This window comes from Muntiacus reevesi, chromosome 8 (genome assembly GCF_963930625.1).
Source record: "Muntiacus reevesi chromosome 8, mMunRee1.1, whole genome shotgun sequence".
Lineage (NCBI taxonomy): Eukaryota > Metazoa > Chordata > Mammalia > Artiodactyla > Cervidae > Muntiacus > Muntiacus reevesi.
This window is the reverse complement of record NC_089256.1, coordinates 72,137,743-72,163,224: the sequence shown is the minus strand read 5'-3', so window position 1 is coordinate 72,163,224 and position 25,482 is coordinate 72,137,743. Positions and strand designations below refer to the sequence as shown.

Sequence of the window (25,482 nt, the reverse complement as noted above, 5' to 3'; positions counted from 1 at the left end):
ATTTTTTACCATGAGTATATCAGTTACTTCATTATAGACCTTCCATACGAACCATATGTTCAGCATGAATGACTAAATAAAGTCCTTCCCATGTTTCAAGTTTGGACCGTAAAAGGCAATAGGTTTTGAATTTGAAGTCTAGTAATGCAAATATCGAAATTATCTCTAACAAGAACTAATGCAGTTTGCCAAAACAACTCACATAGTTTGATATGTAGTCTAAAATCTCTTCTGTGATTTTTTTGCAATCTCTTTCATGACTGCTCTGGAAGGCAGGGCCTGCTAATTTTAGGAAGAAATCCTGCCAACCACCAACCTGCAAAGAGAAAAGTATCAGAGCTCATCTGATTATTCAAAGATACATCCATTTGCAAATAGGCAGATTTCTTAATCTGAGTGTGATCCATAATATCTTTTAAGTTTTAATTAAAACTTTCATTTTATATAATTTTTAATTTATCCAGAAATTCTTATTTTATCTAATAGGGTGAACAACAACAAATTCTCTCTCCTTTCTTCAATTGTGAATGTGTATATCAAGATTATGTAATAAAATTGCAAGCATCAAGCACACATCCTTTGTTATACTTTACAGTGGTTGGTTGACACATGTTCCGTTGTGGTGGAGTAGAGACAGCATAGCCTAATGGGAAGAGCATTATATTAATAATCAGTAGGCTTGACTTCTAGTCTGGTTCTGCCATGAATTGACTGTTTCAACTTCGGTCAATCACAGAGAGTCCATGCCAAAATTTTCTCGGTAACAAAAGTAGGGCAAGTTGGGGTGTGTTCAGGTAGTAATATCTTATTAGCTGCACAAGTGTTTAAAGCTATGTTTAAAGCAATACATAAAAGAGCTGGTTTTTACATTCAGTCATAAAGTGTACATCTGCTTAGCTACCGCACTGTTTAGATGAACTCTATGGCAACCATCTTTTCCCTTTTGAATCAGAACTTTTGGATTTGGAGTCAGTTAACTTTAGCCCAAACGTATTGAACTTTCCACACCATCTACAAACAAAAAGATTTGTGTAACTTGTGAAGCAGAGATGATAATAGTTTAACTATTCTTTCAAATAGTGGGTTTAACAACCAAAAAACAACAGAAAATGCAACACCGTATAGGGAGTCATGTAAATGTTTTCCATGAGACATTATTAACATGTGTTTCTTTTTTTCTCTTTTAATGTTCACTGCCATTGCTTTACTGAAGGTTTACTTTATTAATTTTCTGCTCATCCATGAGCCGATGACATCTTTTTTTAAAAGATTTAAATGTCACAGTCTGCCCTTTATTTACTGTCCTGTCTCTTGTTTCCCTTAGTTTCTTTTAAACCCCTCTCACAAAGGGTAAACTGTAGAGTTTACTTGCACATGAATTCTTCTTACGTGTCTTTTGAACACCTTCAACTTCTGGGCAGATAAAAGGAATAATTAATGGAATCCCCCAAAGAAATGTTACCTCCTGGGGGCCTTGGACCCAGACTTCCTCCTGACACATCAAGGACCCCACCTTAGTGACATATTTGACACATATGTGACACTACACGTACACAGCCTAAGGCACCACCAACTATCATTTGGCCTAGCACTCTACTGGCCAGAGAGATGGAACATTCTCCCTCTCTTTGGTCATAACCTCTTCTAGAATTTTAAAAAATTCTTTACTGAGAAAAGTATGTACAGTCCAAATGGGAGTCACTTTGATCTGGCTATGTAGACCATTCCTTCTCTTTCCTTATACTCTACAGCCTTTCATTTTTCAAACTAGAGAAGACTCTCAGCCCCTTCTTAGAGTCAGTTTCCTCTGCCCTGTATTGTTTTCAGCTGTAGACAGAGCTTCGAATATGGAGTTAATGGCTCCGTCACTTACTGTAGGTGTGTGATTAGGCAAGCCATGTAAACTTTAATGACCATGTTTTCTCATTCATAAAATGAGGATAATGATATCAGCCTCAGAAAGATGGTGTGAAAGCAAATTATATATATGTGCAAATCTATTATAAACCTGTAACATGTATAGATGTTGTTTTTGTTTGTTTTATTATTCCAAAGTTGTTCTAAAAAGAAAAAGGACCTTTGTGATGCAGGTTCTTTGAACCTAAGTATAGTTTGACCATACTACTCACTATTTCATTGAGATAAAGATGTATCATAATTGTTGCTGAAAAAAGGGACAAAATCTCTTTTATGATGCAATATTAATATTCTCAGAATCTTGATTCCAAAAATATAAACTTTTATCAACACGGTGGCCTCAAATATAATTTTAAATTTAATAGTCACCTATAAGGCCTCAAACTCCTTGGAAAAGACCCTGATGCTGGGAGGGATTGGGGGCAGAAGGAGAAGGGGACGACAGAGGATGAGATGGCTGGATGGCATCACCGACTCGATGGACATGAGTTTGAGTAAACTCCGGGAGCTGGTGATGGACAGGGAGGCCTGGCGTGCTGTGATTCATGGGGTCGCAAAGAGTCGGACACAGCTGAGTGACTGAACTGAACTGAACTATAAGGCCTCAAAGACTGTGTGGAAATATTTCCTCACTTTTCCACAATAGAAACTCCAAAAGAATTCCGTTACTATACAGCTGCAAAATGAGCCATTATATTCGTTGCCATTTTTATTTATTTGTACATTACCAATTTCGAGAGTGTTGCCTTGGAAGAAGTGTGGCGAGCTGATGATGAAAACAAGGATGCTTTTAGCAGCACCGAGCCGGCTGAATCCCCTTCCAGTTCTTAGTAGTAAACATTTCGATGTAGACTGGCAGAAATCTCTGTCCAGATAACTTCCGTAGAGTGACGGGTTTCTTTCTCAGGTACCGATGTCTCACCTGGGCTCCTTTTTTTGTTGCTTCTGATTTTGCTACTCTGATCCCATCCCCTTCACATTGATTGCTTGTTATCTCTATGAGTTCTTTTCCAACTTTTTCCTCCCTCCTGTGAGTGAGTATTGTCTGAGTTCATCAGCCAGATGCATAACCATTTTTTAAAGTGGCTGTCGTGGCTCGGTGGAGCAATGGATAGCACGTTGGACTTCTAGAGTCGCAGTCTCTCGGTCATGGAGCTCTGTCATTGAGCTGTCTGGGGCTTGGCATCGGTTTCCAGGCAAGAGTCGCTCTGGACTCCTACTTGCCATCACCTCACTGTTATTGGGAATAATTTATTAAGAGACCAGTGGCATCTTTGAGACTGTGCTATAGATCATATGTCTGTGGCTGTTTAGACTGGCACTTGCCATGCCCTCCAGGCCAAATTCCACATTAAAAATTGTATCCTGAGACATTCCAGGCTATAAGATTTTTTCCCCTCACTTTTTTCCTTGTATTTTTGTGTCATTATTCCACATATTCAACCACTTCTTTTTTTCTCCTGATGATTGAGGAAAGTAATTCCTCAATAATTTTTCTATTATGTTGATTTAAAAAATCTAGGTGCTGAGTCCTGAGTTATTTTTACTAAGGTCATCACTTTAATTACCCAGTTCTTAAACAAATTGCTTCTTTTGGTTTAAAAGGAGTCAATTTGTTATTGTCAAAGTGTATTTATTCAGTGCTTCCATATAAGGCATTGTGTTATATATTGTATAACACCACCAATGCAAAATTTCCCATGTGTGTGTGCGTGTATGTTGAGGAAGAAAAAGGGATAAGAAAACTCTAGTGCATATATACACATAAATAAATCACATTCTAATTTATAATACTTATGCATAAGTATGTAACTTTTATAATCAAAAACATTTATATATTCATTTATTTACACATATGCAAAGAAAAGTATATTCCTCTCTTAATTGGTAGTTTTATAATTGATACTGACATTGAAGCAATCATTTTACTGTGGGGGGTCAAGAATTTATATTTTTATAAGTGATAGGATAATCAAAAATTTGAGTGATGAAATTGATAGCAATTTCATGACAAAATGTGAAGCTATTTTCCAGTCACTGGCATAAACAATTTGGCAAAGAAGTTGCCCAGAGATGATATCATGTAATAACATTTCCCAGAAAAATTATGTGATGAAACGTTTCCAAAAATATGGGCTTGACTAGCTTAGAGTAGGGTTATGAAATAGGTGTTATTGACTAGAAATTGTAGCTCCTAGTATGTTACAGATGTGCTGGAGGAAGTTGGAGGCAAATTTCTGAAATTCTTGGAGCACCTGTTTCATAAGCAGTTAGTTAGTATTTAAACTGAAGCAAATGTAAAAACCCAGCACAAGATTAATTAGAAAAGTGTCCTCCTCTCTGCTGGTATAATTGCTTAAAGAACTGAATTGTTTGCTGATATATTTAACCTAGGACATTGGTCCAACTCCACAGATCCTCCTATCACGTGGTGATTAGTAGAGAAAACACACCATCATGTGAGAAACGTTACTGCAGCATTCTTGAAAATGTAATGCCATTTCCACAGACTTTTCTGTGAAAGTTGCTGGTGAAAATGGAGCTGGTAATTATTGCAATTAGTTGCTATCTATTCACTAAACCATTTGAATTGACAGACGTAATCATAAGGCGCTTTGATAATCATGTCAAGTTTTAGATCCTATGTGCAGCACATTTATAAAATGGCACGTAAAATGGATCTTGTTTCCTTTGCAGACAGATTTTTATCAGTGCAGAGCATTGACTCCTCGTTTAGACAAACTGTGATGTTCTCTGAGTTTAAAGACAAGGGGAATGACTCCTAGTGGCCCACACAACTGTCCGTCCTCAGCTGCCTCAGATTTTCACCTGTGCCATCAGGTTCCCTCATTCTACTGTCATCCTCCCGGTCTGCCTGTCAGGAGCCTCCTTTATTCGTGTTTCGCTAGCCTAAGTGTGGATCTGTGACTCCAAGAATCTCATTAAAAATATAGAATGAACTTAGGACTGAGTCCAGGTCTTCCCAGATAGCTAACTGTGGTCTGCTGGTTCTTGGCAGGCCCATCCCCTCCCTCGTTTCCTGCTCTGTTACCCACGTGGAGTTCTGCTGCTGAATGTGTTTGCGGATTTTTAGAACTTGGTCTCCCTGAGTACAGTCTGAACTCAGAAGCAAATGCCTACTGACCACAGCATGAGATATCTTCTGGGAATGAAAGTGGGTAAAGAGGATTGGGTAAAAGGCAGCTTAAAAAGCCACCTCAGTGCCAGGTAGATGGTAGGGAGCGACAGGGACTCTGAACTGGACAGCGCCTGCCCCATCTATAGAGGGGCTGCTCTCAGTTTCATTTAATTTCTGTCATTTGGGACTTTGGTCCAGTGGTTAAGAATCTGCCTGCCATTGCAGGGGACCCGGGTTTGATCCTTGGTCTGGGAAGATCCCACATGCTGCAGGGCAACTAAGCCCACGCGCCACTACTGAACCTGTGTTCTAAAGCCCTTGAATTGCAACTCCGGAGTCTACATACCACAGCCACTGAAGCCCATGCACTCTAGAGCCTGTATTCAGCAACAAAAGAAGCCACCCCAGTGAGAAGCCGGTGTACCACAGCTAGAGAGTAGCTCCCGCCTGCTGCAGCTAGAGAAAGCCCATGCGCAGCAACCAAGACCCAGCACAGCCATAAACAAATAAATCAGAATAAACCAGTGTCTGTCATTCAGCTCTGCAGCTCAGTGTTGCTAGAACTTATACTCTTCAAGAGAAGCCAGAGATTCATTTTTTAAAATGAGATCTCCATTTTTTCCAACATTGGCTTAATTTTTGACTTTTTATTTCTGAAGATTTCAGTAGTCAAAAGTGGGCAGTAATTTAATGAACTCTCATAAGCCCACCACCCAACTTTTTATTTCCTTGGTGCCTTCACCAACCCCCTCCCCCAACACTTATTTTGAAGTGAAGTCCAGACATACTGTTTCACCTGTGAACCACATTACCGTCATCACACACCCCTTGCCCATCCAACATAAACAAAAATTGTAAATTCCTTAGTGTCTTTAAAGTCCAGAGACTGTTCCCATTTCCTAAACTGTCCTAAAAATGAAGGTTTTTTCCTTCAGTTTGTTGTCATTGGAATTCAGACATAGTCTGCATATTATGTTTGGCTGATAGCTCTTCAGTTTCTCTTAAGCTATAGATTTTTCCCTCCATCCTTTTTTCTCTTCTTGCAATTATTTGTTGAAATAATAAATAAAATTCTGTCTGTAAAATTTTCCACATGTGAATTAGGCTGATTGCATCCCTGTAGTGTTGCTTAATGCAGAGAAAGCAATGGCACCCCACTCCAGTACTCTTGCCTGGAAAATCCCATGGGCAGAGGAGCCTGGTGGGCTGCAGTCCATGGGGTCTCGAAGAGTCAGACATGGCTGAGCGACTTCACTTTCACTTTTCTCTTTCATGCATTGGAGAAGGAAATGGCAACCCGCTCCAGTATTCTTGCCTGGAGAATCCCAGGGACGGCGGAGCCTGTTGGGCTGCCATCTAAGGGGTCACACAGAGTCGGACATGACTGAAGCGACTTAGCAGCAGCAGCAGTGTTGCTTAATGGTGTTCTCTCCACGTTTCTTACAAAGCAGTGAAGAGGCTTAAATAGATACAGCGTCCGTTTTTTTGGCAGGGATTTTGTAGATAGTGGCATGATCTCTCCTTAAGAGTATGTGATGTCTGCTCGTCTCTCTTCTGGTGGTCATTGCCAATGTCCTTTAATTCATAGGTGGAGGTAATATTTTAACACCATCTTTCTTCCCTCCCCGCACACATATTTTGGGCCAAATACAACCCATGAGTGATCAGTGGGAGAATTCAACTGATCTGTTAAAGTTCAAGCTGGAACTCTGCCCATGTCTGGAACATTTTGTGATTCATTTTAAGCAATTTACTCCCAACCAAGCCTGTCCTGATGCACGGAAATGATCCTGCCAAATCTGCCATTCCATTTTCTATTATCATTTGCCTACTTACAGTGAATGCAAAAAGGAGCATTTCTTTCATCAGGTTGGGTGTACCTAACGATAAAGCATCTTTTGTTTGGATCACGTATCATGGTATGCTCCCGTAAGGCAAACAAGTCAAATAGCCAGTAAATATGTGTTCTACCTTTTAGAATGGAAGCGAGGCATGTCTGTTAGTTCTTTTGACTTGTATGGCCTTTGTAAAATTTTTGTGGTGGACTTTGAGGAGAAAGGATTTTAAAAATCATATACCTAGGTAGGTCCTATTTTCCATAATGTTATCTTTAGCTGTTGTTTATTCATTGAGCAGAGTGAGGGGAAGTGAATTGTGGGTGTTTAGAAAAACATAATTGCAAGATGAGTCAGGACATTGGGGAATGCAGGATAGCAGTTAGATCTCCATGACTGAGTACAGTTGATCCAACTTTCCAGCTGTGCAGCTTTGGGAAGTTTACTGCACTTCTCCAATCTGAGTGTTCTGTCTAATGGCACCTCATAAAGAATTGTTAAGAACTGAGGGCTTGATGTATTTACCAATTCTGAATAGCTTAATCCATGCATCTTTTTTGGCCGCAAAGGTTTCTTTGTTGTCTTTTTGGAAGAGTATGTTTTCAAGCTTTTTTTTTTAAATCCCCAATATTTAAAAAAAAAAAAAAAGGAAAAGTAGAAAGGAAGATGATAAAAATCAGCATAATCCTATTTTACGCTATTTGCAAGGAGTGCCGTTTTATAATAGTGTGTTACATGCTTTTTCTTCACAGCTTCTCTGAGAAATCAGGTCCATATGTTGAATGTTGAGCCAGGCATTTTAATGTTCAGAGTGCACATTTTTAATCTTGACTCCAGGTGTAAGAGCTGGATGTTCACATGGATAAACTGTACCTGAACAATGTTGTTATTGAACTAGAGAAAGATGCACTTGGCAGTAGCAAGCCTGTTTCTGTGTGAAATGTTCATATTTCTATTTAAATATCTGCAATATGATAGACAATTCAAAGATGGTATCTACCTTATTGTTTGTACTTCCACCTCTCTCTCCCAGTTTGTGCTCTCCCCACCATTTCTTGTCTCCTTCCACCCAACCTTCAACTGCACTTTTAGCCTTATTCCAGACAAAGTCAACCAGAGAGGGGGGCTTGATGGATTTTAGAATATATACTTGGAGACCATTTCGGGGAATAAGGATATGTCCTTTTTTAGCCTATTCTTTTCCGGTCAGTAGACTCTGCCTATCTTAAATGAGGCTGGGTGGTTCTGACAACTAGTGGGAGGAGAGAATGCATTGAGGCACGTGACCTGCTGGAATTATTTTCCCCTGAAAATGGTGACCATAGTTAGGTCAGAACAAAACTAGCAAATAAAAATAAGGGTCGCAGTGTGTATTACATAAGAAATTCTGTTCCTGTAGGGAAACCCTGGGGCAAAGCTGAGATTAACACCCCAGTGTTGTGTGATAGGCCTCTGGCACTGACTGTATTGTGTTTCCATTTTCAGGGTATACGCTATGTATAATTCTGTAAAGGGGTCCTGCTCTGAGCCGGTGAGCTTCACCACCCACAGCTGCGCACCTGAGTGTCCCTTCCCACCTAAGCTGGCCCACAGGAGCAAAAGTTCACTGACCTTGCAGTGGAAGGTGGGTAACGCAACATGTCGAGAAGAATGTTCTGAAGTCTGTGACTGTTTGAAACGTTTATTTAGCAATATTCCATTTTGGTGTTGGTATTTTCTGCATTTTGACTGTGAAACAAATTATTGTGATATCAAAAGTTACCATCTCTGTAAAAATTGGGCAAAAGAATGAGAGAGAGAACTGTGAAATCAAGTTTTAGCTTTCTTTGCAGGGGAGTTTTAGGGTAATGAGCAGTTCTTTATAAGTGGTAAAAATACTTAAGATACCTAAATGTCATCACTTTCTAATAGTTTAATTCATTTCAACAGGCATTTGAGGACTTGAGTAAAAAGTTTTATGAAGAAAGATTTACAGCTAAAGTAGATTTATGGGTCTGTTGGCTTCTTTCAGTGGTGACTCTGAAATGTCTAATACTTAAATCTGCCTATAATGTTTAGTGTTCTAAACTACATTAAGGTTTCATGAAATTTTTGCCAGTTAGACCTCAGATCAGTTAGGATTATTAATTATTTTTTAACATCTGAATTATGTAGTAGTTTTCATGAAATACAACTTAACACTTTAAAATATAGTTCAAAATGTAAAATTAATAGAAGTCAAGATAATAAAGACTTATAGTACTGGGAAAGAACACTAATGTGCAAATAAGATGACTAGGGAGATGTGTTACTGGTGAAGAAATACATTGTCCTTTTGTTTTAGACCAGAGGATCCAGTTTATCCTGGGAGTTGTTAAAAACAGTTGAGCATAGTCATTAGCAACAGCATGGACTTTCGTAGGTCCCTCTAGTAGCCAGTGGTCAACATTGAGCATGTTGTTTGGACAAAGGCAAAGTTGTAGAATCCGAACTATTTTATTTTCCTTTCTGGCTTCCAGGGATAGTCCACGTCAATGATTCCCCACCTTTTTAAAGTTTTAACACCCAACTGGTCATCACTGTTTAAGCTCTTGAAGCATACACATCTACTTTAAAATGTGTTCATTATTTACACATATACATATGTAAATATATCTTAAGGAAAGAATAAAAATCCATTTTGTTTGGAGAGTATAAGATAATCTTCTTTAAGATTCCCAGAGGGACCGTGAGGTCTTACAAACCTTAAGTTGGGAATCACTGATACATACATTCTGCTCAAAACCTGGATATAATTCAGGTCTCAGGCAGACCAGCAACTTCAAGAAAAAGGTTTTTTACTAGGAGGAAAATATTTCACATTTTCTTTCTCCCTTTATTTAGTTGTAGATCAGAAGCATATTTTTGTTCCATTCAGGTATGTGCAAAGTTGAAAGTTCTGGATTCAGTTCAGTTTTCATGTCCTTAGAACAGGTTTGCTGTTTTCCAGGGACTCCAGCTGGGGCGCAAGGCCAGGAGGACCACGCTCTGGCTCCCCACCTGTCCTTGAAGCCACCAGGACACTGAGAGAGCTCGGGGTCCTCTAATATCACTTTGTTAGCACCAGGACACAGGGCAGCACGAGTACCGGGATCTGTGTCCCCACCCTCAAGGACTCAGAGACTCAGTGGTGGGGCCGAGCATCACAGAGGAACATATGAGCATCCTAAATGTAGTCCTTACCTGAGAAGTGGGTTCTCAACTAAAGCTTTGATTTCGTACGTTATTTACACTTTAAATACATGCCTATGTTTTCTCCCAAATTGAGCCCACAAAAGCCTGAAATTACAGCGTAGTAGAATATACAACACTCACTTGTATTTGGAGTGAGTTAGTGGGAGTAAAACATTTGGAACTCCCAGATTTTAGGACTCAGAAGAAAGAAGGAAAAGAAGGAAGGAGAGGTGAGGGATAAGGGTTTGTTAATTAACTCATATTTACTGAGCCCTGGGTGTTTTATTATTAAGAACAATGAACCAACAGCTATTGTTTTTTGGGTGCTTCCTGTATAAGACCGGGACAGTTCAGTAAGGGATTTGCATATATTCTCCCAGTCCCTCAGAACACCCATGCATTCTTGGAAAAAGAATCTAAGCCCTGTACTGAGCAGCTTATAGCAGCCCACCTGTGACAGACAGCCAAGCGGCGTCCGTGTGGTTCTGGTGACTCGGCTGCCTTTTGCTGGGGGCAGCTCACCGTGGTCTGTGGACCTCTGACTCTCGTCCTGGGAAAATCCAGGTGCAGGCGTATTTGTGCTTGAGACGTGGTCTCACTATTGCTGTGAGGGACCTGACTGTAGCACCCCCTGCGGGCGGGTCTGACCTTACAAAGCTCTCTTTTCTCGAGTCTTTTACTCCTCTTCCCATTGTCCAAAGCCTGTTTTCTCAGTGAGGGAGATCTCAGTATTATGATTTTAGGAGGAAAGGAAATGATGAAACTTCTCTTGGTTAATGTGCTAAGGGCTAATTGCCCCTCGTAATCTCTCCAGGAGATCCCAGGTTTTCTCAGTGTTTAAAAAAAGGCCAATCTTAATGCCACAGAAGGCTTTCTAATCTTAACCTCTTTAAAACAAAAACTGTGTGGGGAAAGTTACAAAAATATAGACTCTGAACTCTTAAACATAGGTGGGTCAGCTTTACCCTGTCCGACTCCCACGTGTCGTACCTGTTTCTCTGCATTTCTCTCCCTTACCCTTGAACTTTTAAGTGCCTCTTAAAAGTTTTACCCACAAAGGAACTAGGGTACTGTGTGGGTGTAAAGGGCAGGGGTGGTGGGCAAGGCAGGCTTGGCTGTTTGTGGGGTATGATTTATTAATAGAGTTCTCCCTACTAGTTGACTTGGATTAAAATTGGTTTGTGGTAATGTTTGACCAAGGAAATGGAGGTGATACAGAGAGTTGTTGCCCTATGGGAAGAGCCTAGGACTAGCACAGATAGTGTATTTGAACCAAGGTGGAGAGCTCAAAACTTTTGTCTGTAAACAGTTTTCTCTAATCTCTTTTTTATCTTCTTTTTTTTTAGGCACCAATTGACAATGGTTCAAAAATCACCAACTACCTTTTAGAGTGGGATGAGGTAATCATATTTTCATGTTCATCCATCTAAAACACCTTTCAAAAATGAAACTGCTGAACAAATGCCATTTTATTCTTTTTTGAAGATATGCTAAACACATGGAAAAAATAATGTAAGTAGAGAAAAATTTAAACCAATAGTTATTGACTGTGGAAAATGAAAATGGACTGAAATGTAGTGAATTGTGCATTAAAGTATATTTACTTGGCTTATTTGTAGGAAATGCCACAGAAAGAAAAGACAGGGTCTAACTGCTCTGAAGGCCTTACTATCTGGCCAGACATTAATGAGTATTTTAAGGACTTCTCTGATAGCTCAGGTGGTAAAGAATCCACCTGCAATGCAAGAGACACCGGTTTGATTCCTGAATTGGGAAGATCCCCTAAAGAAAGGACAGGCTACCCACTCCAGTATTCTTGGGCTTCCCTTGTGGCTCAGCTTGTAAAGAATCCACCTACAATGAGGGAGACCTGGATTCGATCCCTGGGTTGGGAAGATCCGATGGAGACGGGAAAGGCTACTCACTCAAGTATTCTGGCCTGGAGAATTCCATGGACCTGGAGAATTCCATAGTCCATGGGGTCGCAAAGAGGCGGACATGACTGAGTGACTTTCACTTCACTTTAATGAGTATATAGAACTGACTTCTTTCTTATCTTGACTGCCAAGGGTCAGCCTCAATCAATAGTTTCCATAAGGTAGACCACACTGTGGCCTGAGAAGCCTAATTTGTGTCTTTGCTTTCAGTTCTGTGTGCGAGCTCTGCCCTCTTGAATGCTGTCTGGGAGTGGGGCGTGGAGGGTGGGCTGCACTGGGTCTCACCTGCCCACGTGCATTTACCCTCCCTGGACCATCCTGGAGCACTGCCACCTCTGGTGTTCCTCTCACCAGAGACCTTGTATAGTGTCCATGGTGAAGTCTTCTTAGAGTCAAGGCCGCTCTCTGCTGAATAGTGACCCAGTGCTTTTCTGGCCTCAGTCACACTGCACAGAATTTCAGGCTGGAAACACTGGATGCAGAAATCTTCTCCTTCTAAAAAGCAACAGTACTATTCTATTCTGTTCATTCATTTAGCCATGTTTTATTCTCTTTCTGTGGTAGAGCAAACGGACTAAGGATTTGAAATACAGGCAATGTGGGATTTGGTGTGCCATCCAAGTTAACTAGTCCTTGTGACTTAAAGGCACTGAAAAATTCAGCACACAAGCTTAGGCAAAAAATCAACTTGTCAAGAGTAGGAAAAAATATTTTAACTCAGTATTAAATGAAAATGGTGAAATTCTCATGATGAATCTTGATGTGGAGAGGGGGCTCTTTATCACTTTTTGCAGAAGCATATTTTCTCATCTGGGTTGTGTCTGAACAGCTAGAGTTCCAAGTTACCAAAGACAATGATCTATTGTTTCTAGGATCCTTGTGAATGGCTCCTATGTACAGATTGGTGAAATCTCAGACTTAACTAGTATATTTTACAGATTAGATGGATTTCGTTTTAAGGCGGCTTGATTGGAAGGTGAAACCATCCCCTATGGCCCTGGTGGTTGAGGTTTTACATGGAGAGATAGATTCGGGAAAGAGAAGGCTTTTTTCCTCTCACATGCCTTCTCAGAGCCCAGCAGAGAGAGAGAGAGAGAGAGAGAGAGAGAGAGAGAGAGAGAGAGAGAGTGTGTGTGTGTGTGTGTGTGTGTTGGGGGAGGGTGGGGGGTGGAGCGCGCCTGTGTTTTTCCTCTTCTCTGCCTTGGACCATGGCTTCATAAGTTAAGTAAGGTCAGAGAAGTCGAGTGCTTGAATGGGCCCTCCAAGGAAAACTCAGGTGCTACAGGAAATGGTAATGGTGACTCAGTTGTTGGCCATCTTCCCTTCGAATTTGAATTGAAAGTGTCCTGGCACGATTCTGGGAAGAACATACTACAGCCTCAGATGAAATGGAGAAGCTGTCTAATGACCATTTATAATCAATAGGACCCACTCTTAGCTGGTGACCACAAAGTGTGAAGTTGTTTATTTGGGGCCTTCTCCTGCCTTTTCCCTCCTTGCTCTCCTTCCATCCTGTCCTCATTTTCCTCCTGGTTCTTTCCCTTTCCTCTTTATATACCCTCCCACCTTTGAATTTCTACTAGTGTCAGCTCTGATGAGCTTTCCTGCAGATTTCAGGCTAATTGGCTATAGGTCATCACAGGAATCCTTTTATGACCTGTGGCTTAATTATTCTTCAGAAGAAAATCAAACATACACGCACAGCACACCATCCCACCTGCAGGAAGTGAGTGTACCAGGCTCTGACTCTCCCTCTGAAACCTTTGCTGGTGGTTTCTGAGCCAAGTGCAGCTGCTACCAGGTCTCCTTCCAGACCGCAGCGGTTAGGGGGGGCGGAGGTTGCACTGGGGTAGGAGAACAGAGCAGCCTTAGGCCGGAGTCACTTCCCCCACACCCAGCCCTCTCCAGAGCCAGAGTTCGCCTCTTCCAGCCACACACCCCCAGCCTGTCTGGCACCCAGGGGGCTGTAGAAACAAGCTTAAAGGGCAGCAGTAGGGTGTGCAGAGGAGCAGATCTCCACCTGAGGGCAAGCAGGTGTCCTTCAGTCTCCAAGAAACTTGTGTTCAGGAGTCACACCTGCCCCTTTCCTGCTGGAGCACCTGGTCTGAAAATCCCAGCTTGGGTGAGGTGACCCCATCCACATACATGCCCGCCATGGAGGTCTGGGTGTCCCCATATTTTTATCATATCAGCATTGGCTAAAGTTCCCAGAATACTTTATTCTTTCCCTCAATTTGTAATCACCATTCCAGTAAAATAATCAGTGTAAAATTCTGAAGGTGTTAGTAAACTAAGAGTACAGAGCTTCAAGTACTGCTGTCCGGCTCTAGAAAAAGACCTTCATGAATGAAAGAGCGGTAGCAGAGAGGCCGCTGGGTGCCACCCCTGAGAATGCTGTGCTGAGCTGGCCTTGGGGAAAGCCACCTCAATCAATAGCTAGCCGCCTGCTGGTCTCTGAAGACAGGTGTGACCCTAATTGGGGAACAGAAAACAACCATGAAGCACGGGGGGGTGGGGGAGTGGGGACTGACATGTCCTCTCTCCTAAGTTCATTGCCAGTAACGTCACATCACTGTTCAAAGAATTCACCTGGAGGCTACTCACTAATGGTTCTGCAAGAGGGTGTTGCATGCCTACTTTTCTCCATTAATAATTGTGCCTAGACACTCTTAATTTTTCCATCAATGCAGGAAGTAACTGTAACTATGAGATAGTAATAAGCAGCTGAAAATGGAACACACAGGTGTTACTGGCTTTTCGGTCATAGCCATTGGTTTCAATTTTCCCCTGAAATAGATCAGTTTTCATAACTTGGAAAGGTGTAGCCTTTCCTGGCCACGTTCCCCTTGTTGGAATGACTCAGATGAGCTGAAGTGTGAGTTTTGCTCTTAGATGTTGTTTTAACTTCTGCTCTACAGAAATGCTAACTGTTGCTATTAGCAGCTTGTTCCTCAGTGCACATGCAGGTCTCCTAAGATCTCGTTGTGAATACGTGGCATGGATTCATTTGATGTGTTCAGTGGTGTGGTGTACTCCCAAGGAGAACTGGGTGAACTGCTTTGTCTCAAACTAGTCAAACAAATAATTTAACCCCCCGGGTCTCAGCTTCTCCATTTGAAAAAGTGTCTGTCATCTCACAAGTAGGTTAAGATTGAATGAGATAACTTGTTCAATGACAGATTCTGTGTAATGATTATTTCATGTCACCTAAGCACGTTAACGTTCAGATCTGGGATAGGAAAAGTCAACAATTATAGAAGGATTGTGTGAAAGAAATACGACATTTTTCTGTCGGGAATTTATACAGGAGCCCTGAGGTTAATGGCTCTGGCTTGAACTAAACAAAAACGGATGTCAGTGCTATATATAGATGTTAATTTGCCATTAGCTTTGCCTCCAGACATGACATGTTGGGAATATTCAAGGGAACCAGAAAAATAGCTTTGTGGGAATGTGACTAGTGGAGTTCTCAAGAATCTCTCCCTCCCACGTGACTCAGCTCACCCAAACAGGAATGTCACATCTGGGTTTCCCGGTGACTAATGAGTGAACACAGCTGTCAAACAGTAGACCACGAATGAAATAAATATGGGAGAAATCAAGGGATACTCTGAAATCAAACAGAAAAGGCCACCAGCAGGTAGAGCCCAGAATCCCCTGGGGACCCACAAAGCAGCCAGCTTGGGCTCAGCAGCCCCATTGCAGAAACCCAGAGCACGCCACAGGCCCCAGCCATGCATCCTATCATTTAGGGACTGAGCTGGCCTCATAAGGAGGTGCTTGGTTTCTGATTTATTAATCAGATTCCTGTTTAACTTGTTGTTCAGTTGCTAAGTCATGTCCGACTCTTTGTGATCCCATGAACTGTAGCACGCCAGGCTTCGCTGTTCTTCACTTTATCCTGTGTCTATTGAGTTGGCGATGCCATCCAGTTATCTCATGCTCTGTCACCCTCTTCTCCTCCTGCCCTCAATCTTTCCCAGCATCAGGGTCTTTTCCAGTGAGTCAGTTCTTCGCATCAGGTGGCCAAAGTATTGGAGCTTCAGCTTCAGTCATCAGCCGTTCCAGTGAATATTCAGGGTTGATTTACTTTAGGATTGAATGGTTTAATCTCCTTGCTGTCCAAGGGACTCTGGAGAGTCTTCTGCAACACCACAATTCAAAAGTATCAATTCTTAGGCACCTGTTTAACTTAGGTGTTCATATTGGTAGTCTTTCAAAAGGCTTCTTGCCATAAGTGAATTTGCACATGGTGTTTCTGGTTAGACAATAGCCTTTCCAGGAGGAACCATAGCATTGACAAGCAGAGTGACTTAGAGAATGGATGAAGAGAGCCTTGCCATGAGTACCGCTGTCTCTGGGAGCCCTGCTGCCCCAGTGGAGAATACCAGAAAGGCCAGTGTCCACTCCCCAGTCCATCACCGATGCCTGGACGCAAGTCAGGGGAGGCTGCCACTCGCCCAGGCCCATGAGCTCTTTTGCTCATTCTCGAGAGTGAGAATGAGTAAGTCCTTTATCATTTGTCCATCAGAAAGCATCTTTTACATAAAAGCCAGATTAGTGAGCTGGCAGAGAGAGTTTTGCCACATCACAAGTCTTCACTGCCACATCCAAGGGTAGTTTCTGAGAGCCAGGGGAATAGCTTCCTCCACTGCAGCTTCTATGGAAGGAAACAAGGCAAGGAAGGATTTAGTAACTCGGAGAGGTCTGTAGGTATCAAAGGCAGAGCTGAGTTACAAGGAGCTCTCTCATTCCCTCAGACGTCTGCACGCCAGAAGCTGCTTCTCCATGCTTTTTACCACCTGTCGCATGTGTGAAGGAGGGAGTTATGTGTTAGGGCAGCGGATTCTGGAGAACTTCCAGCTGAGGCTGTATCACCTGTGTCCTCAGCGCCTAATTCATCAACTCATTTGTTCTGTTTGTTAGTTTCCCGCTACAGGATGGCCACCTGGGCCTTGGTTAGGTGGTAAACTGAAGCCAGCCATCCCTGGGTTCGTCCCTTGTATAGGCAGCCTATTGTAAAATCACCCGCTCGCTTCGCCTTTTCTTTCTCTTTGGGACAGTCTCAACACATCTGTCTTAGCAGAGCACTCGACATCTGGCAAACCTCCACATTTGGAGGGATATACAGAAACATTGCATTTATTGGTTTTGAACCAGGGATTATCCTTGGCTGTTTTAGGAAGCCAAGATCCTCCCACTAATATAAAAAACTAGTGTGCCAGGGAATAAAATGCATGCAGTATTCCTTTGGTATCTTGCAGCCACAAACTCCCCCCTTTTCTTACCTTTGAAAATCTCCTCTGTGCCAGAGTGGTCAGTGAAGTGAAAGAGGCATCACTGAGGGGAGAGTGAGGTTTGGCATAAAGAACTTTGGAATCCACCCACCTCCCTGTTCTGAACCCCTTCTTATAGATGGTTATGCTAAACACTTACGAGCTTTGATTTCTGAAGCCAACATTTATCTTTGATGTTGCCTAGGGTCCGCCAGCCCTGGAACAACTTCTAAATATAGATGTACTAGCAGACTAAATCTTTGAGCCTGGCAGTAGTTCAGTTGGCCGGTGCAGCCTTATTTTTTATTTGATTTATCACTGATGTTTCTGACAGATTGAACTATGCTGTCACAGAGAGTACCCAGCCCAGCATCGCTCAGCCCATGTCTGGATCCAGCAGCCATGGGCCGTGAGCACATGGGGCCTGACAGCCAAATGCATGTTGCCTGTAAGAGAAGGAGGTCCATAGATCAAGGAAACATCAGGAGTACAAGTCACACACAGGTTGCTGGTTCACCATGGGTTCTAGCACACTTGTTGGCCTTTCTTATTTTCTTGTGCTAGAAAGAGGAGCAGGAAGGATCATTTCCAATCTGTTAATTTGAAGGCAATTGAAAATGTCAGCCAACTTCATCTATTTTTTTTCCCATTTTTATTTTTACTTGGAGGATAATCGCTTTACAATGTTGTGTTGGTTTCTTCCGTACAACAGCATGAATCAGCTATAAGTATGTATGTATATATATGTGTGTGTATACTTATATATATATATGTAAAACCCCTCCTTCCTGGGCCTCCCTCCCACCCCATCTCCCTTCCCACCCCTCTAGTCATCACAGAGCACCAGGCTCCCCACTAGCTAGCTATATTACACACAGTAACGTATATATGTCAATACTTTGGTACCAGAGTTAGAAACACCAGCTTCCAAGATTGTTAGTACACTCCAGGGGAACTGGAACCGTTAGCCAGAGCAACCACATTCCCCACGGTCTACAGAACCACTCCTGGCAGGAAAATACTGTGGCTTGAAATAGTTGGAGTATATGTAAGTTGTATGAATAGAATTGGCTATGGCTGTGTTAAGTTCCTTAGCAGGGAACCAACCCATTTTAAGGATTCCTCTTCCCAAATACCACGAGCAGCTTTATAAAGATACTAAGTTAATAAAGAAGGAACATAGATTTGGAAAAGCTACTTTTATCTGTTTTCAGTTACATAGTTTTACAAATTAACACCTACACTTAGATTTTATCAATTAGTTGTATAATACTTTTTATATACTTAGATACCACTTTTCAGATAGGCAGACACATGTGTAAATTGATTTCTTCACTGGAGCTTTTTTCCATTATGTGTTGTAAACGGATATCAAACAGATAGAGATGTGATTACGTGTGGATGTCCTTTGATAGATTATTTACTTTGCTCACTCTTGAGGCGTTAGGCTATGCCATACCTAAGCTGTGTCCCAAAGACTTTTGCGTATCTGTATTTAAATACAAAAATATTCCCCAGGGTTTTCTCCAAATCTGGAGATAGCATTATTAAAATTTTTAATTCTCTGAAATGTTACTCTAAGATGAAGTGACTGCATTGCCATTGATTAACAGTGTTGGGTGATCTTTATTATCTAGGAATCTTGTTACGTTTTTTAGATTCTACAGAAACAATTTTTAAAAATCTATTCAAAAGCCTTACTTTGTTAGATGGCTTTGAGGGCCCTTTATGCAGACAGATGTTGAACATTGACTGTATCCAAGCACACTCGCTTCTGCTCCCTTACATCCTGGCTATTTATAGTGTAGGAGGAATTTATAAGTTTATAAAAAACTTCATATTATAAACATATATGGACATCAAAATAGATAAGTGTAATATTGCATAACAAATTACCTCAAAACTCAGTGCCTTAAACCAGTCACTTTTCTTTTCTCGTGGATTCAGGGTTGGGAATTTGGACAAGGCACTGGAGAATTAGCTCGTCTGCATTCCAGCTTCTGGAGCTTCAGCTGGGGAGGGCTTGTTGGCTGGGCTCGGAACCTTCTGGCGGGATCCTCATTCACAAGTCTGGTGGTCACTGCTGGCTTAGGGGGGCTTTGTCTCAGGCTCTCTCACAGCACCGCAGCTTCAGGGGAATCAGCACTGCAGAAGTGAATGTTCTGGTAAAAAGACAGAAACGTCATTGCCTCTTCAGACCTCTCCTTGCTAGTCACAACAGCTTCATTTCCATTCTGTCATGACAAGAGAGTCGCAAACCCACCCACGTTCAAGAGAAAGGGCCGTAGGCTTTGCTCGTCTCTGATGGGGAATCAAGGAATGTTTGGACATGTTTAGAATCATCACCAGGTGACATAGGTTCTCCTGACTGTCCTAATCATTGATCTTTTCCCCTTTATCTTTGTGTGGCACATACAGTGCTTCAGATGCGTGCTTAGTCACTTCAGTCATGTCCAACGCTTTGCGAACCCATGGACTATAGCCTGCCAGGCTCCTCTGTCCGTGGGGATTCTCTAGGCAAGAATACTGGAGTGGGTTGCCATGCCCTCCTCCAGGGGATCTTCCAGAACCAGGGATCAAATCCATGTCTCTTGCACTGCAGGTAGATTCTCTACCACTGAGCCGCCAGGGAAGCCGGTGTTTTAGGTACCATGCCCTGAAAGGGTGTGGACTTAGAAAGGACAGCGTAACTCTCTTCCTGCCCCTGCTCTCCTCTGAGTGTTCTGGGAAGAGGAGAAGGCAGACAGATGTGCCCCAGAAAGACAGCAATAGGATGGGACTCAGATCCCTGGCCCGGCAGGCCGTGACTCAGTGGTGCACAAACCTGGCTTTTCTCACTAAACACATGGGAGAGGTCAGTGCCTGCTCTCTCAGTGATGAGGAGAGGGAACCCATGAGCAAAACCGCGTTCCTGCCAATTAGTGTCTCTGCCTTACTGTTGCACTTCATGTGTCGTCCTCCTTTGGATGACTCACAGGCGATCAGCAAAGTGTTCCCTCCCCCCCTCCTTTTTTGAGGGAGTTTATAAACATAGAAACTAATATGTTTATCATCTTTTTTAACAGCTCATTTTAAATTGTTAACTCAATTAAAAAGAAAAATACTTAAGTAGATAGTAAAAGGGCAGAAGATAAAGTGAGAAAATAGAGAATATATTACTTAAAACATTTTAAACCTTTTATTTATAATTTACCCCCAGATTTCATCTTAAAGAGTGAAATAATATTTCGAGATATCTTTGTCCCTGAAGTTTATATTAACTCATCTTGAAAACTGTCCCCAGGAGTGACTCACTGTCTGCTCTGTAGCCACAGGAGTTACGTCTCACACGCCTCCACACTGCCTTCTTTCACCCCTGCTGGTCTGAGATTGGGTCCTTTCACAGTCTGGGAGAAAGCTGGCACTCTTCAGAACGTAGCAGGAGCTTTGTAGGACCTAAAAGAACATCTGGACTCTGATTTTTACTAGGACTTGTAACCAAATGTGTGACCCTTCTACCAAGGGAGTGAAAATGAGGATGGAGGGGGACAGACGTGGGCAGAGTGGAGCTTTCTAAGTATGGGATGGCTGGGACCTGCCCCCTCCCCAAGATAATCCGCACACCACCACCCCTCTGCCCCCCACCGCCACCCCGTACTGTGTGAGTTGAGAACTGAAAAGAGCCCCTTGTTCACCAAGGATCAGATCAATGAGATGTACAGACTAGGTCCGGTGAATTCTGATAAATTGAGTTCAGTGGCATCAGGGACCAGGCCTCCTGGAGGGCTGGAGCTTAAGCTGATCAGTGGAGTCTAGAATATAGATTCTACGCCAAGTATTTCTGTTCGATGGTAACAAGAGGTGATGGAGGCCAAACAGGAGCTTGGGACTGTGGAAAGACTAATTTGATATATGTTGTGTACATGACTGAGCCCCCTGCAAATGGAGTGCTTTTCTGAGGAGCAGTTTTAACCAGAAGTGGAGGACAAGCGCCCTGGGTGGAAAACAGTTCCATTTGTCTCAGTGCCCAGGACTATGAGTGGATGCTTGCAGGCTAGGTCTGAGTGTAGGATGATGCATATTAGCGAGGACTGTGAACTCATGAGTGAGAAGAGGAACTCAGCTGAAAAAAGAAGCAGCGTGGGTTTGTGATGCCTCACTCCCCACCAAGTGAGCGCCTTGAAGTCTATTCACACACAGCTGGTTTGTCTCCAAAATTTCTTCTCGTTCTAGTGAAGATTAACCTTGTCCTTGAGTGAACCTCAGTGTGCGTGGTAGGAAAAAGCATTTGGGCATGCCCAGGATTATGAAATGGAAACAAGTCAGGGAACCCTGAAAATCTGTTCTTTTTGGCTGGTGGACACTGGCAGTAGGGAGCTGGTCCAGAACACGCTGAGGCTTCATGTCCAATGAGGTCAGTAGTGTGGTGGCTAGGTCTGTGCCAGAACGATCACATATCCAGCCTCCAGTGTGGATTTCCAGCCTCCTCTCACCTCTGCTCTCATTGGGTGAAGTTTTCTTTCCTTCCTGGGAGAAGAGGCACTCGAGTGCTTGTCTCAGAGAGATTCTGATCCTGACTGCTCCCGTGGTGCATATCCGTGATCTCCCAACATGCAGAATTAGGGTGCTCCTGGCCATCCATGTCTCAGCTTTGCCCTTGTAGGGCAGCTGGCTTCTTGGCCTATCACGCTCCCCTCTATGTGACACCCCACGTGTGGTCTCACAGCAGTAGCTGAGCAGGGCACCGCCTCAGCCATGGGTGTCTCTGCTGCCTATGTTTGATCAGATTATTGAAGACAGCAGGCCTGCAGTGTGGAGAGATTGTCCATTTCCACTGGGACCATGTTTTTGTAGGAAAGTTTGCATGAAGCTAACTTTAACCTATTAAAACGTAAGTTATTCTTTCCAGGTACAGCTATTATGTCTCAGTAATCCTGTGTGCTTTAAATTAGATTTTATTAGAAGAGGGAACATGATATAGATTATAATATCTCAATCATTTGGAGCCACGCTACCTATCAAATATGGAAGTTGTGATTTACTGTTTGTAAAACTTCACTAACCACAGTGGCTTGGACATATTTAATTCCTGATAAACAATTGAATTATCACTCCTGTCCATTTCTCTGAGTCTTTAAATCTTCTAAACATTGTATTTTTTAAACCCTATCCATTTCTGTCAACAGGAAGAAGTGGATAATACTTAATTTATAAATGCTATTTGCAACCTGGGGTCACGCTTGGTTTACAAACAGATTCTTTACTTCGCCTGTACCTTTGACTGTGTACTTATTCTGATGCCCAAGCCTAAAGCCATCACAGAACCTGACATGGTCCTCCATGGAAGCTTAGGGTGACTCAGGAGCCATCCCACGTGGGAGCCCGCGGTGTTCTCCATCTTCACTGGCCCACCTCTTAGCGGTAGATGACCTTTGCACTGCAGAGACTCTTGTGAATATTAATTTTCTTTCTTCCCAGGTATCCCGGTTATATTAAACTCCTTGTCATACATGAGTATTTTATCCAAGAACTTCTCTTGTTTGAAATATTTTAACCTACTTCCTCTCCTCTTTTTTTTTTTTTGTTTTGTTTTGTTTTATATTCAGTAACTTCTAAAAATTCACCAGTAAGCTTTACTTTTTTAACTCTGTGAAACATTTGTACTCTCATCCCCTTCATATTCTACAAGTACTTTTTCTAAAACTTGATTCTAAAGTTCCACCAACTCTGGGTCATTCTCTGTGTTCTTGAAGTTCATGCACATAGTAGGATATCGGGAAAGGTGCAAAATTTGGCATGATTTATCTAAACAAGCTGGAGTTTATCTAGTAATTTTTCTTGATCCTAAAGTAGGATTTTTTTTTTAATGTTGGCAATATAGGAAAACCTCCTAAAGGTCACAGAATGGCTCTGTCTCTCAGTTCTTTAGTGAGCCCCAGTGCTCTGGCCCTTTAAAATAAAAGTCTAGTTCCCATCATTGATGCCTCCCCACTCTTTTTTTCTCATTTAAACCACAGGCTGGTTTCCGCCATATTAAAGCAAATCAACCTGGTAAGGAACAGACTGACTTTTATTTACTGGCTGTAGTTCTAAGCACCAGAAATGGGCAAAGGAGACCAAACAAAGAATAGGAAAAACGAGGCATTGAAGGGGAGCCAACCTGGGTTTGGAAGGCTTCCGTGGCGGCAGGATGTGCCTTTCTTGCACTGTTTACTCTGAGCTCAGAAATAGAGGAGGAAAAAAGGTGGATCACGCTACTGCTTGAAATGGATACAGAACATACCAGAGCGTGCAGCGCACGGAGTATAATCAGACACTGGATGTAATTATGCAAATGTATGCATAAACGGCTTTCCTTTGATAAATTGTCTGCAGCAACCTTACTGCTCAAGGTTAAAGTAAGCATAAGGGCATGATTTGCCAGCCACAGAGTGACTTTGCCCAAGTCGCAGCTGAAAAACATGCTTTACTGCCCCGTTCCAACCCCACCCCTACCATTTTTCATCATTGTACCTGACTATGTGTTGAACCCTTGATAATATGAACTTTGGCTCTTTAAGACTGTTAGGGCTTCTGCTCTTTTCCTTGGAAAGGGTACCACCTTGCTTCGAAGGGGAGAGTGGGAAAAGTTTGAGGATGACTGTGGTATGGTGATTTTTAATCTGTTCAGCCTAGTGATACTTCAAGCTAGTTGTATGCTTATTTTGAATTAAACTTCACCTGGAATTTTTTTTTTTTAAGTAGTAAGCATTTGGAGGCCTATTTAAAGGAAGGAAATGCCTACATTTTCTAAAGAGAAAAATGTGCTTTCTTTGTTTTTTATATAATAGAGAGCTTCAAACATAGTCCTGAAAGTCCTGGGCTTGGCTGTCTGATTAAAATGCTGAGATTCATCTAGCATTAGCATGTGGTTTTCTTTTGCATGAACATAGATAAACTACTCTGAATTATGGGTGTGAAGCATTCTAGAAAACTGCTGATATGAGTATTCCATGCCTTTGAGCATGGCACAGAATAGTTTTTTTTCTTTTTTCTTCTTAGATCTATTAAGAGAACCCACTGGAGTGTTTTCTTTTTACTTCAAGGAATTTGAAGCATCGTATAAGGCTAGGAATGCATTAAAAATGTGTTTCCAGCCTCATAAAACACTTAAGAATGGCTGTAACACACATAGATGAATTGAACTGATGTTCCAAGTCCTCGTCAGACATTCAGCTCAACTACTAGCCTTGATAGAACTCCCAGATTGTCCAAAGCACTGCTTTGAGACCAGATGTGGACAAGAGTTAGTCAAAGGCATGTGCCCAGCGTTTAGGGATGAGCATGCAAGCAGCTCTCCAGCCGGAATGTGCAGGTGTGGGCTTGGGAGCTGCCACAGAGCAGGAGAGAGAGACCAGGGAGGTGGTTGGGGGTGGGGGGCGGGGGAGGAGCATTTGTGACCTGCGAGGCTGCACAGATCGATCCTGAGTGCTGAGCCGTCTGGGGAGGACTCTACAGTTCCCACGCTAGCGATCCTGTGAGGCTGCAATGCACTCTAATGGGCCAGATTGGGCCATTTGACCAAGTGAGGAAGAAGACCTGAGAAACCGGAATCCTTAACTTGAGCATTGCCCTGTGCCTGAAAAGGGCCTTCTCTATTTTGTTGACTTAAGTCCTCTTTCAAAATACCACAAGTATGGTACACCACCTGTCTCAGTAGCAGCATTGTCTGGAGTGCCTGTGTTAAGGATGGTGTTTCATTGTAGAGTGCGTTCCTTCTCTTGGTTTTGTTCATTGAAGCTAGAAAATTAAGCAGTTATTCAAAATGCTCCATTTTCTTATTTTTTTTTTTAAACTTTATGTACATTGTTGTTTTCTTTTAGGGAAAAAGGAACAGTGGTTTCAGACAGTGCTTCTTTGGGAGCCAGAAGCACTGCAAGCTGACAAAGCTGTGTCCAGCCGTGGGTTACACGTTCCGGCTGGCTGCTCGGAATGACATTGGCACCAGGTATGGTGTTGCCCCGTCCTCGCGCCTTTAAGCCTCTGTGGTGTCCCTGAGTCCTCCCCTCACGTTGCTGAAAGGCGAGGTCGCCTGCTGCCTCCGCACTGCACCAGCTGGAGATTTTCCAAAAGAGAATCCTACTCAGAGGCTAGAAGGCCCCTTCCAAGGTGATAAATGCCACTGTGAGTCCTCTTTGCAGCCTTGCAGGTTGTAATGCAGAAAGGCC

General features: G+C 42.5%; 1 protein-coding gene across 6 annotated transcripts in view; it reads left to right on the top strand.

The window, feature by feature from the left end:
• Positions 1-25,482, top strand: part of FNDC3B (fibronectin type III domain containing 3B) — a 350,375-nt gene that overhangs the window by 257,592 nt on the left and 67,301 nt on the right. For all 6 annotated transcript variants that reach the window (XM_065942284.1, XM_065942279.1, XM_065942281.1 and 3 more), the window contains 3 exons: positions 8,377-8,515; positions 11,430-11,483; positions 25,138-25,262. In XM_065942284.1, the coding sequence (XP_065798356.1) occupies positions 8,377-8,515; positions 11,430-11,483; positions 25,138-25,262 (318 nt within the window). The remainder of the gene's footprint in view (positions 1-8,376; positions 8,516-11,429; positions 11,484-25,137; positions 25,263-25,482) is intronic.